At 45.2% G+C, this 20,000-nt stretch overlaps 1 protein-coding gene across 1 annotated transcript in view; it reads right to left on the bottom strand.

Annotated features, from left to right (window-relative positions):
- Nucleotides 1-3,927: 3,927 nt before the first annotated feature.
- LOC138981759 (pre-mRNA-splicing factor SLU7-like) overlaps nt 3,928-20,000 on the bottom strand; it is a 33,063-nt gene continuing 16,990 nt past the window's right edge. Inside the window, exons 11-15 of the mRNA XM_070354835.1 lie at nt 9,165-9,269; nt 8,393-8,500; nt 7,740-7,847; nt 6,455-6,598; nt 3,928-5,451 (exon numbers count right to left, since the gene is read on the bottom strand). Of these exons, the coding sequence (XP_070210936.1) occupies nt 5,269-5,451; nt 6,455-6,598; nt 7,740-7,847; nt 8,393-8,500; nt 9,165-9,269 (648 nt within the window). The 3' untranslated portion in view covers nt 3,928-5,268. The remainder of the gene's footprint in view (nt 5,452-6,454; nt 6,599-7,739; nt 7,848-8,392; nt 8,501-9,164; nt 9,270-20,000) is intronic.

Raw genomic sequence — 20,000 nt, 5'->3', positions numbered from 1 at the left:
CTTGTTGTTGCATTGGTGGTGGCGATGGTGGAGGGGTTGATGGTGGTTGTAGCTTAGTTGGGGTTGGAGTGTAAACTGTAGTGTTGGATGTGAGAGAGCAAGGGTTTTAACTAAATCTTCGGATATTTGAATGAAAAAAATATTTTGGGGCGTGTTTCATGATTTTCACTGTTGGTATTATTCATCACATACATACATTTTTGCACACACGGAAAGACACACACGCATGAGCGCAAGCGCACACACACACACACACTTGATCCACGCATATCTCTTGAATACTTCTTTTCCCCCCAAGATGATTTAAACACGTCGCGTAAGGCGAAATTACTACATTTAGTCAAGCTGTGGAACTCACAGAATGAAACTGAACGCACTGCATTTTTTCACAATGACCGTAGTCCGCCGCTTGTGCAAAACGGAGTGAAACTGACGAGCCTGTTCAGCGCGGTAGTGGTTTCGCTGTGCTGCATAGCACGCTTTTCTGTACCTCTCTTCGTTTTAACTTTCTGAGCGTGTTTTTAATCCAAACATATCATATCTATATGTTATTGGAATCAGGAACCGACAAGGAATAATATGAAATTGTTTTTAAATCGATTTCGGAAATTTAATTTTGATCATAACTTTTATATATTTAATTTTCAGAGCTTGTTTTTAATCCAAATATAACACATTTATATGTTTTTGGAATCAGGAAATGATGTAGAATAAGATGAACGTAAATTTGGATCGTTTTATTTAAAAAAAAATTATTACAATTTTCAGATTTTTTAATGACTTTCTTTTTGGTGTTTAACGTCATTTTCAACCACGAAGGTTACATCGCGACGGGGAAAGGGGGGGGGGGGGGGGGGGTGGGGGGAGATGGGATAGAGCCACTTGTTAATTGTTTCTTGTTCGCAAAAGCACTAATCAAAAAATTGCTCCAGCAGCTTGCAACGTAGTACAGTATATGGACGGGGTGGCCGAGTGGTAACGCATTTGCGCTCGGAAGCGAGAGGTTGCGAGTTCGACCCTGGGTCAGGGCGTTAGCAATTTTCTCCCCCCTTTCCTAACCTAGGTGGTGGGTTCAAGTGCTAGTCTTTCGGATGAGACGAAAAACCGAGGTCCCTTCGTGCACACTACATTGGGGTGTGCACGTTAAAGATCCCACGATTGACAAAAGGGTCTTTCCTGGCAAAATTGTTTAGGCATAGATAAAAATGTCCACCAAAATACCCGTGTGACTTGAAATAATAGGCCGTGAAAAGTAGGATATGCGCCGAAATCGCTGCAATCTGCTGGCCGATGTGATTGCGTGATGTATTGTGTAAAAAAAATTCCATCTCACACGGCATAAATAAATCCCTGCGCCTTGAATATGTGCGCAATATAAATTGCATAAAAAAAAGTTTAAAAAAATCCCTGCGCTTAGAACTGTACCCACGGAATACGCGCGATATAAGCCTCATATTGATTGATTGATTGAGTATATTACCTTACTGGGAGAATGCAAGTTTCCAGTACAAAGGACTTAACATTTCTTACATACTGCTTGACTAAAATCTTTACAAACATTGACTATATTCTCTACAAGAAACACTTAACAAAGGTAAAAGGAGAAACAGAATCCATTAGTCGCTAGCTCTTACGACATGCTGGGGAGCATCGGGTAAATTCTTCCCCCTAACCCGTGGGGGGTATTTTTAATGACCAAAGTCATTAATTAGTCATTAATTAATTTTTAAGCCACCAAGCTGAAAGGCAATACTGAAGTCCGGCCTTCGTCGAAGATTGTTTTACAAAAATTTTAATCAATTTGATTGAAAAATGAGGGTGTGACAGTGCCGCCTCAACTTCAACAAAAAGCCGGATATGACGTCATCAAAAGTATTTATCGAAAAAATGAAAAAAACGTCCGGGGATATCATTCCCAGGAACTCTGTCAAATTTCATAAAGATCGGTCCAGTAGTTTGGTCTGAATCGCTCTACACACACACACACGCACAGACAGACACACACACATACACCACGACCCTCGTCTCGATTCCCCCTCTATGTTAAAACATTTAGTCAAAACTTGACTAAATGTAAAATGAAAACCATCATCATCATCATCATCACTGCCGTCATCATTATCGTAATTCAACCGATTAATAATCAGAACTCTGCAACCATAGCAATATTTTCGACAGATTGTGCGCCATGGATAAAAGCACGCCATATGGCGCCAGGATGTTTGTGTCAAGCAGCAGATTGCGAGAGAGATGATGAATGCTCTAGGGAGGCGAAAGCTGTTTATATTCAAGATATTTCACATTTCTTGTCCTCTTGACTCCCCTACCCCTACGTGCTGTTCCTCCACCCTTTTCCACCCTCTAAGCTATTGATCAACGACCATAAACTATGTACTGTAATGTGTTTTCGTCAGATATGCTTCAAAAAGAGGGCAGAGGATGAGGGGCAGTTGGTGGAGGATCACAATTGCTGCAGAAAAAGAACAGGAGATGGGTAGGAGGTGTGGGCGACTCAAGAAAAACAAGTCGCGTAAGGCGAAATTACTACATTTAGTCAAGCTGTGGAACTCACAGAATGAAACTGAACGCACTGCATTTTTTCACAATGACCGTAGTCCGCTGCTCGTGCTAAACGAAGTGAAACTGACGAGACTGTTTCGCGCGGTAGTGGTTTCGCTGTGCTGCATAGCATGCTTTTCTGTACCTCTCTTCGTTTTAACTTTCTGAGCGTGTTTTTAATCCAAACATATCATATCTATATGTTTTTGGAATCAGAAACCGACAAGGAATACGATGAAATTGTTTCTAAATCGATTTTGAAAATTTAATTTTGATCATAATTTTTATATTTTTATTTTTCAGAGCTTGTTTTTAATCCGAATATAACATATTTATATGTTTTTGGAATCAGAAAATAATGAAGAACAAGATGAACGTAAATTTGGATCGTTTTATAAAATTTTTTTTTTTTTTTACAATTTTCAGATTTTTAATGACCAAAGTCATCAATACATTTTTAAGCCTCCAAGCTGAAATGCAATACCGAAGTCCGGCTTTCGTCGAAGATTGCTTGGCCAAAATGTCAATCAATTTGATTGAAAAATGAAGGTGTGACGGTGCCACCTCAACTTTTTCAAAAAGCCGGATATGACGTCATCAAAGACATTTATCGAAAAAAACGTCCGCGGATATCATTCCCAGGCACTCTCATGTGAAATTTCATAAAGATCGGTCCAGTAGTTTGGTCTGAATCGCTCTACACACACACACAGACAGACAGACACACACATACTGGCATACACCACGACCCTCGTCTCGATTCCCCCTCTATGTTGAAACATTTAGTCAAAACTTGACTAAATGTAAAAAGGGGGCAGAGTTAATGGGACAGTGGTATAGCAAGCTGTGTAAATGTATGTGGGTGTGGATGCTTTTTTTCCTCCGATCCTGATGTTCAGTTTTTTCTCCAATCTCTCTCTTCGTGTACACTACATTGGGGTGTGCACGTTAAAGATCCCACGATTGACAAAAGGGTCTTTCCTGCCAAAATTGTATAGGCATAGATAAAAAATGTCCACCAAAATACCCGTGTGACTTGGAATAATAGGCCGTGAAAAGTAGGATATGTGCCGAAATGGCTGCGATCTGCTGGTCGATGTGAATGCGTGATGTATTGTGTAAAAAATTCCATCTCACACGGCATAAACAGATCCCTGCGCCTTGAGTCTGAGTCTGGAGATACGCGCGCGATATAAGACTTCATATAACTAAAAAATCTCTCTCTCTCGCTTGCTCGCACACATGAGCACACCCTCGCATGTTTGTCTACACAAAACAGAAAGGTGACGGTCACCAAAAAGGGGAAGATAAAATGTGACCCACAGCAAGGTATTCAACAACAACAAAAACAACAAAACATTAGGTCACTTAAAATGAAGTCATTTGCTTTAATTATTTACATTTATGACAGTTATTTACATATCCACAGTTTCACACACACACACATACACACACACACACACACACACACACACACACACACAGAAATTTCACACAAGTGAACATTAAAAATGTACACATGCTCATGTGTATGCAGTAAATACATTCTTGGTAACACACTGTCATTATTCTTTCAGTCCGAGGTCTGAGTCTTTTTCTTTCAAACCCCTCTCTTTTCTTCAAAGGTGGAGAGGAGTGGGTGGGGTAGTGGGATAGGGGGAGAAGTTAAAAACAGCATCACTGTGGGTCTGTGGTTTGTTTTTTTTTAAAGTTTTGTGTTTGTCACACATCTGCTCCTTTAACAAATATTTAAATCTGAAAAAAACCCACCTGCCCACAGAAGAACAATTTTACAGATGTATCAGATGGCGGACATGTACATGTATAAGCCTTAATTTTTAAGCTTTAGTTACTGTATTTCAGTAAATCCCCTTATTTCCCAAAGAAGTGGTGGAAGTTGTTACAATTTACACAGGTGAGGGGCCATACGGTCTTTACTAATACATGTAACTGAATCACATTTTCATATAGCAGAAAATGTCAACCTCAAAATCACTATGACAAAAATGCAGCCATGGGGACATTGTCTTGCATCCATTTAATTTTGTACGCCTCTATGTCTCACAGAATCATGGTTTCTCTCCAGTCAGAGCAGAAAGTTGCAACATCCAGATCACGAGGGCAAAAATTCAGTACAAATCCTCGTCTCCAATCTGTTGCATCTGGTAAGCTTCTATCTTTCACTGAATGACTGTCTCCGCTAGTACATGTACAGGAAATTTTAACGCAAAAAATCACTAGACAAAAACCCAGCTATGGGATTCTCATTTCTTATCTGTTTCATCTGGTAAGCCACTATCTCTCACTGTATCTGGATTTCTGTACCTATTTCGGAACAGAAACATTTCATGTTGTAAATCGCACCGATAACATTAATGCCAGGGGATCCTCATTTTCATTTGTTTCATCTAATACGTCTCATTTTTCTCCAGTCAAAGAACAACAAATTACAATGTCTGAAGAACTTGGATCACAACGCAGCCATGGGATCTTCGTCTCGTAACAGTTTCATTTGTTAGGCATCCATCTCCCCTTCAAGTGGGGCCACTGCATCGTATGTCCTGTAGTCTGCTTGCTGTCATCTCTTTGATAAAAATGCAGCCATTTTCATCTTCTTTTCATATCTCTTTCATCTAAAAAAACAAACTTCCATTGTAAGGGTTTTAACTGTTATCGTGGTAATTGCTGCTGTTAATACATCTGTGTTCTTCACTGTGACAAAAACTTAGCCATGGGATCGTCGTCTCGTATGGCTTTCATCTGGTAGGCCTCTATCTCCTCCTCAGTGAGGGTCTTGGCTTCGTACATGCCGTTGTTGTAGGGTCGCTTGCGTTCGTCAATCTCCATCAGCTCCTTGATGCGGCGATGGTGGGCTTCCTCTTTCTCCAGCGCCTGATAAAAAGGAAAAGAGTGTTAATTTTGAAGAACAGATCCTTTGACTAGTGACAAGGATTGCCAAAGAGACAGAGAGAGAGAGAGAGAGAGAGAGAGAGAGAGAGAGAGAGAGAGAGAGAGAGAGAGAGAGAGAGAGAGAGAGAGAGAGAGAGAGAGAGAGTGAGTGAGAGAGAGAGAGAGAGAGAGAGAGAGAGAGAGAGAGAGAGAGAGAGTGTGTGTACGTACATGAATGTGCGTTTGAGTAAGAGAGAGAAAAGAGAGAGAGAGTGAGTGTGTGTGTGTGAGAGAGAGTGTGTGTGTGTGTGCGCATGCGTGCAAGGGTGTGTGTATGAAACAGGGGCGACAATCACTAGTAATTTCCAGAATTTTAACAGTTGAAAGTGGAAAATACCAGAATTTAAACAGGAAGCTGGTCAATATGTTTCAGTACGTGGAATTTAATACTAGATTTAAAACAGAAAACTGGTAAGACCTATTGATTGTGTAACAGTTTTTCCATGAGAGTAAAATTCACATTAGGAAAGAAATACTGAATTTGGAAATTGCTAGAATGATCACTACAAGAGAGTTTGATGGCAATGGGAACAGTACAGTATAGAGACATAGTGCTTGCTGCCGCGCGAGCCCGAGAAACATTTCCCTCTTTCTCTTCGCTGTGCTGGCCGCAAAACCCCTCCGCGCGGAGGTGTTCCCAGACACCTCGTACATAGGGTGAGTACAGAAGATCCTATTTCTTCATTGAGAATATTTATGCAGCTGTGAACGTGAATGGTCGGTCAAATAGAGTGACCTGCATTTTGCATGCATTCAAGATTGAATTGGAAGACACAATACATCTCAGGAACTTCCACAGATATTTTCAGTTAAAATCTGAGTTAGCAAGGTTTGCCTTCAACAGCCTTGAAAACTCAATTTATGCAAGAATTTAGTTACCAGAGAAAAGATGTCTGCATGGAATTATCCAAGCCTGCTTTTATATCTTTTTTCAGCGTGAACTTACCTTCTTCAGTTTTTTCTTGTGTCTCTCCTCGGGGTCTGAGTCTGAGTCTGAGCTGTCGCTGTCACTCGAGTCCTTCTTCTTCTTGTGTTTCCTCTTCCTCTTCTTGCTCTTCTTTTTCTTCTTCTTCTCCTTCGACTTGTGCTCCTGAAAAGATCAGCAGAATGAAGGTGAAAGGGGCATCAGAGTATGACTACCTAAATGTCATTTCTCAGATTTGAGATAATAAAGTAAATTTGATTTGATTTGATTTGATTGATCAAGTTACTCTATGAAAATATGCTATTTACTTCACAAAGGGACGTTCGCTGACTTCACAGATTTGATGCATTCCAAGAAAATCTGGTAGACACTCTTGTACTATTTCACAAGTGCCTTTTACTCACAACTAAGGGATAAAGTAATTCTTTGCTTTCAGTAGCCTCCCTTGTTTGTTGTCATTTTCTGACAGAAGGTACTGTCCTATTACCATGCTTATTATGATACACTGAAACCTCTAAGGGCTGATACGTTTCATCTCTCTTTACACATCATGTTTTCTGAGATTCTGTGTTCATAAAGACCACAGATGTACTGCCAGTTCAAGTCCAATGCTCTGTTAACCCATGAATAATTAAAGTTTTCAACAAAAAAAGAGGCATGATATTTACTGAAAAGGAATGGCCCTAGCAGCACAACCATGAAAATGATGACAATCCGGAGCATTAGCATAGGTGTAGGCGGTTACGAAAACCCAGCATGGCGACTCCCGTACCGCTGAATGATTCGACTCCCGTACCGCTGAATGATTCGACTCCCGTACCGCTGAATGATTCGACTCTCGTACCGCTGAATGATTCGACTCCCGTACCGCTGAATGATTCGACTCCCGTACCGCTGAATGATTCGACTCCCGTACCGCTGAATGATTCGACTCCCGTACCGCTGAATGATTCGACTCCCGTACCGCTGAATGATTCGACTCCCGTACCGCTGAATGATTCGACTCCCGTACCGCTGAATGATTCGACTCCCGTACCGCTGAATGATTCGACTCCCGTACCGCTGAATGATTCGACTCCCGTACCGCTGAATGATTCGACTCCCGTACCGCTGAATGATTCCACTCCCGTACCGCTGAATGATTCCACTCCCGTACCGTTGAATCATTTTTAATATTATTCTTTCTTGGTTCAAATCCTTTTTTTCTGGCACGCTGCCTGCCAGAAATGTAACAGGCTTGTTGCAGTTCTGGCATGAGACACATAGCAATACGCACCCTTGCAGTGAGAAGAAATATCAAGCTTACCTCAGCTACTTCCTCCTCTGCGGAAGATTGTTGCTTCTCAACAACAGCGATGTGATGGCCGTTTGACGTTCCGGGAACTGGTGGTGGTGCCATCAGCATGTTGCTCTCCTGTACACACAACAAGCAAATATCCAGTATTACACTGATTGAACATAAAAAAAAAAGTGCGAAACAATACGAGCAACGGATCAGATCTACGATATGTCATTTTGCTTGGTATGTTCACAGCTATAAATAAAACAAACTCATTGAATGGTTTCATTTGGTTTGTCTACTTTACATGTGAGATTTTGTTTTGTTTTGATGAGAGCTAAAATTTATATTTGCCAAGAAATGGCTAGTGTGATTGCTGCCTAGATTCCTCCGTTTTCCCAAAAGTTCACGCACACACACAAAAACCCACGATCATACACATACATAAACACACAAAATCCCATGGAACACACAAATGCACATATACAAATGCATGCACACACCCACCTCCCACACACACACACAGAGTGAGAGAATGAGTGAGAAAATGTCACCCACACACACCCCCCCCTCCCCACATGCACACACACTCTCTCAGTCTCTAGTCTTACCAACTCACCTACACACTCTCTCTTCGCACACATACAACCAACACAAACTGTTTAGTATAATGTACTTACGCTAGCAGCCTCTCTACCAGCCTCCCCTGTGCAGTAGGATTCCTTGATGAGGGAGTGACAGCACGCGAAACCCCACCTTCCAGCCTTCCAGAAGGAACCCCACACGCTCTGTTCACACACAAATTAAAACCAATGACTTTTTCATCCTAAAATACAAAAGCATTTATCCAGACCAGACTCTAAGGGGTGAGAGTGGCAACTGAAAGAAAGAAAGAACTGTCACCGCCTTCTATGCCAAAAATGAATGAAAAATGTTCAAAAACCTGAGCTGTTCCACAAAGTTGCGTCTTAATATAAACTTCAAGAATTAAAAAACAGAAGCTGCAGTTTGAGTTGAGGTTTTCCTCCGAAAGCGGCGTATGGCTGCCTTAATGGCGGGGTAAAAACGGTCATACACGTAAAATTCCACTCGTGCAAAAAACACGAGTGTACGTGGGAGTTTCAGCCCACGAACGCAGAAGAAGAAGAAGAAGAGTTGAGGTTTGTGGACTCGAGTCATCCATGAAACATTATAATCACCCGGAAATAACATTTCATGCAACACATGACATGCAGGATGCATAAAGTGAAACTACAAGTGAACAAGCCACTAAATGTTGTAGCAAGACGTACTAAGGTACATGAACACCGGCTTAACAACACAATGATAAACCGACACACTTCACTGAAACATGTGTCATACATTTTCGCCCTATTTTTCAGAAGAAAAAAAAAGGAAAATAATTACGAAAAAAAGGGAAAATAATTACGAGAAAAAAAAAGAGAGCGGTACCGAGTGGTTGTTGAGGAAGAGGTCCTCTTCGTAACGTGACTTGATGGCAGCTTTTTCCTGCCCCTTGATGATAGTGCCGTGGCGAGAGTACTCCACGTAGTCTTCCTGTAAAGCATGGGCAGTTATTATGTAAATCTTCAATTGAACAGATTGTCCTGACTTCAAAAGTATTAAACAATGGCGACTGCATGTGAGAGGGAACAATAAAGAGACCAAAAAGCAATGTACTCACGTTAAAATGACGAACACAGAACGAATAACGGCGACGTTTCGACCTAAAGACAAACGGACACCCATGTAGTTGTACTCCACCCATCCACCCACCCATGCAATAACACACAACTCAGTCTGAGAAAGAAAGAGCTGCCTGGGTTGTGCCTCAAGATGCTCCTGACCTCTGTAGCTTTCCAGCAGGCTGTCTTTGAAACACAGACTCACTCACTCACTCACTCACACCCAGACCAGACAGACGAACATCATCCATTCACCCACACACACAATCGCAACACACAGTCACAGTCTGAGCCGGCCTTTAAACCAAAAATTTAAGCCAAAGCTTTGTGCAGCAAACTTTGTGAAGTAGAATTTGCGAAGTCGACTTCAGACCTGGGAACCCCTGTTTTGCACTTAGAGTATTCTCAAACAAACTTGGTGTATTTTCAGAAAAATGAGCTGCCTCCACACAGCATTTGAACATCCATGATTCAAACATGCTTCACATGTGTCCGCCACATCGTTAATTAAGTTTACCTATATGTACATTTAAAACAAATCCTTTTTTCAATTTTTACGTACAAAAACTGTAATCATGTGTCAAAATACTGGATCGACTTCAAGATGGGCTTGTGAAAAAAAGTAGTCTAGGAATTTTTCTCGTCGTATTTTTTTCCCACTGACCGTACTGATCGTATTCTCGACAATCCTGCGTACAGAATACGGCGAAATCGTATGGGTTCCCAGGTCTGCGACTTCATCTTATGTGAGGCTTGACTCCCATAATATTCTACAGTATTCTACAGTAGCACACTGTCCCAGGCACACGTCACACACACACAACCATTCACAATCTCAGCCCCCAAACTCAGCCTGAGAAAGAAACAGCTGTTTGGAAAGTGCTTTCAAGTGCAACTGCCCTCTGTAACATACTAGTACTATTACTAGCACACTGTCTTAAACACACACACACACACACACAATCCCAGCCTCCCAAACTCAGCCTGAGAAAGAAACAGTTGAGAAAGAAACAGCTGTTTGGAGAGTGATTTCAAGTGCAACTGCCCTCTGTAACATGCTAGCACACTGTCTCAATCACACTCGCACACATCATCCAAACCCCAACACACCACACCACCCACACACACCCACACCACCCACACACACCCACACACAATCCCAGCCTCCCCAACTCACAGTCTGAGCCAGAAGCAGCTGTTTAGGTGGTGCCTCCAGATGCTCCTGTCCTCCGTAGCGTTCCAGGACGCTGTCTTTTGCGCTCTTCTTGAAGTTGTCACGGCGGTTCTTGAATTCCCTGGACAGCAGTTCCAGCTTGGTGGGGTCGGCCTGCAGGTGGACGTCTGTGCCTTTCTCGTACGCTTCCCACGCAAACACTGCAACAGCGAAAAGGAAGTGTGAGGATACTGTCATAGCAAAGTAAGACTGCAGTGTACCAAAAATCAACTTGGGTGATGCAAATACTGTACTGCCACCCACACGAGGGGTGCTAAAAAAGCAAGTCTATCAGCAAGTATAGAGGCTAAAAATACCCACGCCCCCCCCCCCCCCCCCCCCCATTAAAATATATTCAAACAGATAAACAAAAGCTAAAACCTTCAAGGCTCTCATAATGAAAAGAGCAGTCCATCAACTAACTTCATCCCCACTCAGGGCTCCCAACAGACGCTCCACCTAGAGGGTCCCGGGACCCCAAACTTTAATATACAGACCCCAAAACTTGTAACCGGTGAACAATGTTTTGTTTCCTTCGGTGAAGACTGAAGTGTTTTTTCTTCCAAACTCTTTTCTTGTCATCAGTATGGATCTTTGTCAAAATCTTGTTGACGGACGCAGTTGCTAACTTGATAGTGAGTTGAAAATTCCAGCTTTCAGCACCGTCGTACACCCATTTGTTTTTAAACAAACATATTATTTAAACTTTTAGTCTAACGAAGAAAAAACTCTTCAAACTCACATTGTTTGTTTGCAAATTGTTCAGCATCTCCTGACACCCTGACAAAGTTATCTCCAGAATACTGCGACCTGTAACAAATCATCACTGGTCAAGCTACTGTAAAATATCTCAGTACTTTACTGAGTAATAAAGTGCAAACAATAAAAACAACACTGGAACATATTTTAACAGTCAGTGAGTCACAAAGAAAAACAGCCCAGCCCAGAGAGAGAGAGAGAGAGAGAGAGAGAGAGAGAGAGAGAGAGAGAGAGAGAGAGAGAGAGAGAGAGAGAGAGAGAGAGAGAGAGAGAGAGAGAGAGAGAGAGAGAGAGAGAGAGAGAGAGAGAGAGAGAGAGAGAGAGAGAGAGAGAGAGAGAGAGAGAGAGAGAGAGAGAGAGAGAGAGAGAGAGAGAGAGAGAGAGAGAGAGAGAGAGAGAGAGAGAGAGAGAGAGAGAGAGAGAGAGAGAGAGAGAGAGAGAGAGAGAGAGAGAGAGAGAGAGAGAGAGAGAGAGAGAGAGAGAGAGAGAGAGAGAGAGAGAGAGAGAGAGAGAGAGAGAGAGAGAGAGAGAGAGAGAGAGAGAGAGAGAGAGAGAGAGAGAGAGAGAGAGAGAGAGAGAGAGAGAGAGAGAGAGAGAGAGAGAGAGAGAGAGAGAGAGAGAGGAGAGAGAGAGAGAGAGAGAGAGAGAGAGAGAGAGAGAGAGAGAGAGAGAGAGAGAGAGAGAGAGAGAGAGAGAGAGAGAGAGAGAGAGAGAGAGAGAGAGAGAGAGAGAGAGAGAGAGAGAGAGAGAGAGAGAGAGAGAGAGAGAGAGAGAGAGAGAGAGAGAGAGAGAGAGAGAGAGAGAGAGAGAGAGAGAGAGAGAGAGAGAGAGAGAGAGAGAGAGAGAGAGAGAGAGAGAGAGAGAGAGAGAGAGAGAGAGAGAGAGAGAGAGAGAGAGAGAGAGAGAGAGAGAGAGAGAGAGAGAGAGAGAGAGAGAGAGAGAGAGAGAGAGAGAGAGAGAGAGAGAGAGAGAGAGAGAGAGAGAGAGAGAGAGAGAGAGAGAGAGAGAGAGAGAGCCAGTTCACCAGAGAGCAGTGATACCCTCAGTTCTTCAAAAAGGATCTTAGCACTTTTAACACTTCTCTGTCAAATAAGGTTACCTAAGTTCAAGTAAATCTGTTTGGCAGCGAAGTTCTTGATAAAACAAGACTACCCCTCCTTTTCCTTCTCCCCATGCCGTTTTTTTTATAAATTCCTGAGGCAAAATCACAAAGCTGACAACCAGTGCTACACAACTGCTGTAACTAACCTCATACAATCATAAGAAGCTAGTTGCCTGCAATATCTATAAAATACAAACTCTAAACAAGTACACAGGCACCCCCATTGAAGTCCCTAGTTTTCTAGATTTTCTGTTTCTAACACCTGTCAATTTACCTTCATCTTTTAAAAGATTTAAGACCTCATTTTCTCAAAAAAATGTAGGTCTTGAAAGGAGGGGGGGGTGTCCCATGGTTCTGAGAACCCTCACATTCACACTTAAAATGAAGCGACGACTTACAACACAGCCTCTTTGCCAGTTCCAGCCAGTGGATTTTGCCTCATGGAGCGTGTCTTGGGGTCATAGTATGCTGAGTTCGGGTCCAGGTTGTACAAATACTGAAAACAGAAAATCAAATGAAATTTGGCATCCTTGAGCCGTCCAGGAATATCCTTTAATTTTTTTCTATTTGTCTGTCTCCCTTCATATTCTCTCCGTCATTTGCGTTCGGTAGATTAATAAGTCCTTTATCAGCATTGTCATAGTCTTTCTGCAGACACATTTTTGATGTGATATGCACATGGCACTATCTGCAAACTTTTGACAAAATATATTTGACTCTGAGGGCAATAATTGTAAGGGAAGCTACTAATAGCGTTCTGTTAAGTATGATTCTTTTTTTTCTGTTTTTGTGCTGCAAAAAAACATAACTTACTGGGATGTGATCAACAAAGGGAAGTAAGCGCTCTTAAATGCATAAGACATGTGTGATAGAGTAGGTGAGATTTATTCGGAACCATTCTCCTGGCACCTGAGAGAATAACAAGCAGTGAAATGAACAAGCGACTTTCATATTTCACATTAAGTTTGATTTAAACTGGGATGGTTGACATGTAAGCTGGCTGTATGTCGCAACAACATTGCCCGCTGGATTTTGACAAAGTTCAGCTGACCATAGCGTAGTCATAGCGTCTTCTGTCCTCCATGGGTGTGACAGAGATTTGGAAAGAGAAAGTTGGAGAACAAAGACAGCATATGCACCTTTGTGGGGATGTGCTTGAGTCTTTAGGTTGAAACAGGAATTGAAGGTATGAAACAGGAATTGAAGGTATGTATGTTTGCATCCCTTCCCCAGGTGTAAGGCCTAAAACCAAAGGGTTATCTAACTTTCACCTATCACATCTAAGCATAAAAGCAACTGCATCAAAAAGAAAAAAATCAAAGAAGAAGAGAAAGAAAGAAAAAAAATGAAGAAGAAGAAGGACAAAAAGTAAGCCTCACCTTGGCAGTGTCTTCACAGATACGCAGGTTTCTGACGGTGATACGATTCTTGGTCTCAAACTTCTGACCAGGCATGTCCATGTCCTCAGCATACTTATCCTCATCATCTTCACCCTGCAACATCACACAGCCTGTTATTTTCCTGCTGGAATATAGTCAAACCATCACACAATTCTTTCAAGCCACAGTCCTTCTCGTTAAAACAGTTCTCTTCACTACCTAACATCTGTCTCTTTATGTGCAATAAGGTCATTCCTCCACTAGAACTAAAAAAAAAACAAGAAGGGCAAAGCCCATACGACTCACATGCTTGACCTTGACATGACCTTGACCTTCAGGGTCAAGGTCAAATAACTAAACCTAGCAATGACATCATATACTAAGAACTGCTTTACACATTTTTCCTACCAAAATACATGTGACCTTGACCCAAGGTCAAGGTCATCCAAGGTCATGCAACACAAAGCTGTTAATTCAAGACATAGGAAGTACAATCCAAAATTTTAGTAATAAATTTTAATTTAATTAATATACTTACCCAACTCACGTATAGCAATTAACTCTAGTTCAGTGCTGGTAACGCTGTTCGCGTCCCCTTGGTAACAAGGGAGACCACTCTAAAAAGAGAGTGAGCCATCCCATAATGTCCGACCAACTACTGGTCTGACTTCCGTATGCGTGCGCATAGGCCGCCATTTGTATCATACCATACGAAGCCCAACTCACTTCTTTTTTAGACCCAAAACCAACCACAGCGGGGAGGCGGGAGGGAATAAACGACGTGAGTTGGGTAAGTATATTAATTAAATTAAAATTTATTACTAAAATTTTGGATTAAATTACATAACTTTACCCAACTCACGTATAGCAGATTGCTACTATAGGTGGTGGGTACTTACCAAAATTCAAGCATGAAGGACCTGTCCTGCAGCTACCAAAGAAGGTAGCGCAGAACTGCCGTCCTGTCTCAGTGAAGAGACGTCCCTGAGATAGTAATTGATGAAGATATCTTCAGATCTCCAATAGGCTGACTCCAGTACCTCAGTAAGCCGGCCAGACCTGAGGACTGCCAGTGACGAAGCCCATGCTCTTGCCTCGTGTGTCCTGGCTGCCGTGAGAGGCAAGAACGACCTAATATCTCCAGATTGTACCTCCCACCAGGCATAAGCTTGTTTGATAAGATTGGAGACCCACTTAGTCAACGTAACCTTTGCAATGTCCTTATGCCTCGCCGTATTCAGAGATATAAATAGCAGTTTTTGATTTTCTGAACGGAGGTGCCTTGTGCGTGACAGGTAACTACTGAGAGACCTGACAGGACAATTAACTACATCAGGGTCGCCCGGAGCGAGAACATCGCTCAGAGGCCGGATGTGGAGTACAGGAGAGATATGCCCAGGTTTCTGGTTCTTAGCAAGGAAACCTGGTGTAAATTTAAGAGAAACAGACCCATCTTTCTCAAAACCAATATCCTTCTCTAAACCTGACAATGCATGAACCTCGCTACCTCTCCGAGAGGTTGCGAGCAGCAAAAGAAAAACCGCCTTGCGTGTAACATTAATCAAGGATGCCGAGAGAATGGGCTCAAAACCTTCCGAGGCTAAAAACCGCAAAACAAGCATCAAGTCCCAGGCAGGGAGACGTGACCTAGCGCGCGCGGCTGTAAGGGAGGCACCCTTAATGACACTAGCTACCACTCCGCCGAGTGTAATCTTGTGTCCGAGTTGCGAAAGAGTTGAGGAGATCGCTGACCTCCGTACGCGAAGAGACGAGGGTGAAACTCCCTGTTCTGCCAACCAAGCCAGGTGGTTGGCAACCTGCATCGATCTAGGTGATAAAGGATTAACCCCGTTAAGAGAGCACCACCTAGACCATGCCGCCCAGTGGGAGGAGTACACAGAAGTCGTGGACTCCCTATGGGCATGACGGACAAATTTCAAAGTGGAGGCAGAGGCCCCTGCCTTAAGCAAAGAGCTTCGGACAGAATCCAGGCGTGAAGGCTCAGGATCCGCGGATCTTCGTGGGGGATGCCTGACCGAGGCTGAACAAGATCTCCCTTTTTCACGGCGAGAGGGATCGGGGGCCGAACTGCTAGACGCAGCAAGTCTGGAAACCAGTGCTGGCTTGGCCAAAGAGGAGCGACCAGAACCAGCGCTGGTTTCTCCAAGTCGACCTTTCTTAGTACCTTGCCCAAAAGGCAGAACGGAGGGAAGGCATACGCTGTCAGGTTTGTCCAGTCTATTTCCAATGCATTTACCTTCCAGGCCAGAGCATCCGGGAAGGGGGACACAAAGAGAGGAAGTCTCGCCGAGAACCTCGTGGCAAACAGGTCGATCTTGGGCTTGTCTACCTGAGCCCAGAGACGCTGCAGGGCATGGTGTGAAAGAGTCCATTCTGAGTGAACCACCTTGTCCCCTCTGCTCAAAGTGTCCGCAAGGACGTTCAGACTGCCCCTCAGATACACGGCTGAAAGCAGAATGTCTTGAGTGTGACACCAGGTCAGAAGACAGCAAGCTTTGTCTGACAGACTGGGAGAACGCGTCCCCCCCTGTCTGTTCACATAAGCCGCCACAGTGGTGTTGTCTGTGTGGAGCCTGACATGCTTGCCCACCAGAAAAGGCCTGAACGCATGCAGCGCCAAAGAGACGGCCTCCAATTCTAGCACATTGATGTGCAGGGAGGACTGGGATGAGTCCCAAACCCCTGACACCGTCTGCTCGTCTAGATGAGCTCCCCACCCCATCAGAGAGGCGTCCGTGAAGAGCTCGCTCTCTGGAGGCTTGCGAACAATGGGCACTCCCTGGAACAACAGAGGGAGCAACCAAATGCGAGTTGTGCGCAGAAACCATGAACCCAGAGCTATCTGGAGATTCCAGCCTTGGGATGACTGATCCCAACGAGCCTGCAGAGCAGACTGGAAAGGCCTCTTGTGCACCCGGCCTAACGGGATGAGAGTCGCCATTGAATCCATTTGGCCCAGAACCGAGGCCAGAACCCGCACACTGGCCCGATTCTCTCCGTAAAGAGAACGTATCAGATCCTGGAGCTTGTCGATCCTTCTCTGAGAAGGACGGACAGACCAGTTTCGGGTGTCGAAATCCATGCCCAGATAAACAAAGTTCTGAGATGGCACCAACTCCGACTTTACCAGGTTTATCGAGAATCCTAGCTGCGAGGCCTGACTGAGCACTCCCCGAGTGTGAGCCTCGCAACGCTCTTTGTCCTGATGGAGGATCAACCAATCGTCCAAATAGGCTCTGAGACGAACACCGTTCTTTCTTACCAGAGCACAAAGCTGTCTGACGATCATCGTAAAGATCCACGGCGCTAGAGACAGGCCAAAAGGAAGGGCCCTGAACTGATACACTCTGTCTCCCCAGGGGAAGCGTAGCCACTTTCTGTCTGCTACATGCATCAGCACATGAAAGTATGCATCTGTGAGATCGACAGACGTCGCCCAGTCCCCCGGACGCAGAGCCTCCCGAACTGAGGTCGTAGTCTCCATCGTGAACTTGATAGCCCGTAGGAACTTGTTCAGGGCTGACAAATCCAAGACAGGTCTCCAAGCCCCCGAGGCTTTCGGCACTACGAAAAGTCTGCCATAAAACCCCGGGGACTGTAAGTCCGTGACCTCCTCTATTGCTCCCTTGAGCAGAAGAGCAGTGACCTCCTTTTGCACGGCGGCCCTTGCCTCCGAATCCCTTGGAGCCCTGCATGGCGGAATTATCCTGGTCAGAGGTGCCTTCTCCCCTGACCAGAGAAGCCGGAATCCCGAACTCACTATCCCGGTAACCCACTTGCTGTCCACTAGCTGCAGCCAGGAAGTGAGGGCCCTGGATGGGCCGCCCGCTACAACCAGTGCGGGGGCTACCGGGATGAGAGGTTCGGGAACACATCATTGGGGGTGAGGCTTGCGCCCCGACCCCCTAGATCCTCCAAAAGATTGACCCCTCTTAGGGTAAGGAGCCCCGCGGCCCCTACCCCTCGAAGCGAAAGACTGCTTTTGTGACTTGCCGCCGCCGCCAGAAGAAGAGTTCTGAGGCTTGCTGGCGGCCTGAGTCTGAGTCTGAGGCTTAGGAGCCTTTTGGAAACCTTGCAGCGCAAGGTGAGAGAAAGCAATGTCCCTTGCATCCTGTGACTCTTTCTGGAACGCGTCAATGGACGACTGACCCAAAAGAGCCCCGTCTGTGAACGGAGAGACCTTCAAGCTCTCCACATTAGCCCTGTCCCGAATCCTGGAACCTGCCAAGAAGGCAGATCTCCTGGAATGAACTGCATGGGCATAAAGTTTAGCCGAAAGAGACATCTGTTCTTTCGAAACCTTAGCCAGCGTGGAGAGAAGGGTGGTGACATCCAAAGCCGAAGCGTCGAACCTGAACTCGAAAGGGTCAAGTGATGTGGCGATTGACCTTGACAACGACCTTTGTAGAGACTCTGATACAGAAGAGAGCTCCAACAAAGACCTGCCCGCTTCTTCAATAGCCGCAAGCGACGCGTCAGTAAAAGGAACAGGCTTGTCCTTACTGTACGTGTCCTCGCGCAACACAGCCATTCCCGGTGACACCGGAAGCACGGCCGACGGCAGGGCGAATGACTCAATTAAGTTGACTGACTGAGGGGCAAACCTGCAATTCGAGGAACCAGAAACTTGACCCCCAGGCTTCGCAAGCCAGTCCATAACATCGTCGGGAGCCTCCCCATGTTGCAACAACAGAGGCACCGGCGGACCACGTTTGGCCTTAAAGACGTTTGCCATTTCGTAGGCAATTGACGAAGATTCGCGGAATCGGAACTGAGGTTTCTGCTCTCGAGCCGACCGGAAATCATCAAAGGCAGAACGAGGTGGTGGAAGCTTTGACCTACTTTCAGCCACCCCTTCAGGAAAATACTTAAATGCCGTCTCGGCGGCCAGCGCCACTGCGCTTGGCAACCTTGACGGCAAAGTAAGTTGAAGGTCGTCCCCCATGGCGGACGTACCCTCGTCGACCTCTCCCTCTTGCTCAAAAGGGCAATCGGGAAGGTGACCCCCAGAGAGACTCTCCTGGTCAACCGAAAGGTCATCCAGGTCAACCACTCCCTGCCCCCCGGGCGGGAGAGGACGATGCGGCTCCCCACGTTCCTCCAAAGAAGGGGGTAGGAGCGCAACGCCCTTTCGCTGAACAGGGCCCGTCGACCCAACTGACCGGGCGCTTCTGCGCGAGGGGTCAGCCAGGCTGTCGGGGCTATTACGGCTCGCAGGCTTTGCAGCCGAGGTCGCCTTTTCCTCCTGAACACGCACCCCACTTTCGCCGGAGAACCCGGCTACTCGTGGGGTAGACAAACCTTTGCCGTGAACCGGCGAGTTCAGCAGAGACACATTGCAAACGTCACCGTCCTGAGAAGCGTGCACATCAACCCGCGTAGTGACAGTCGACCTTGAAGCCGTAGCAGAGGGCGAGGGCCGGATCCTGGCAAGCGAAGGCGGGTCCGCAACACCGGAAGGGAGGGCGCGCAACTCCGCCCGTGTTGAAGAAAGCTCGGCCGCCAAGGTCGAGACCTGTGAGCTCAAAGTGAGCAACAAAGACGCTACATCCGCAGGAGGCAAAACTGGGCCACTAGGCGTCCCAGAAACAACACCAGGATCTTCTACAGGCGTACCCTTAACTGGAATCTGCTTAGACAAAACGGGGGAAGCGAGCATGGCCGCCAAAACCGGTGATTTAGCTGGCAAGGCAGAAAAAGCAGAAACGTCATGACCGGAATTTTTAGCATTACGAGACCCTTTCTTACTGGGCGAGGCATCAGTAGCAACCTGTCTCGCACTAGGCTTTCTCTTAGCGCTATCTTTCAGCGCCGCTTCCGCCATGTCAACAAACAAACTCACAAAAAAAATTTCAGAGAAAAATTTCGTAAGTCCGAGATGAGCGACAAAATGTCGCTAAAGTTACAAGTAAAACAGAAAGATCTCACCAAATACAGCAGAGGCACAGGTGCAAGGCTCAGGCGGCGACCAAGGGGCGAAATCCAAGTCCTAAGACGTAGGAGAAAGGCTGAGCACAGCCAGAGCGAACGAAAACACGTCCCGTTCCCTTGAACGCTGAGTATGGAATGATACAAATGGCGGCCTATGCGCACGCATACGGAAGTCAGACCAGTAGTTGGTCGGACATT

Source organism: Littorina saxatilis, linkage group LG12, assembly GCF_037325665.1.
Source record: "Littorina saxatilis isolate snail1 linkage group LG12, US_GU_Lsax_2.0, whole genome shotgun sequence".
In the NCBI taxonomy this organism is placed as follows: Eukaryota; Metazoa; Mollusca; class Gastropoda; order Littorinimorpha; family Littorinidae; genus Littorina; species Littorina saxatilis.
Note: the sequence above shows the minus strand (reverse complement) of the source record. Positions and strands in the feature narration are given on the sequence as shown.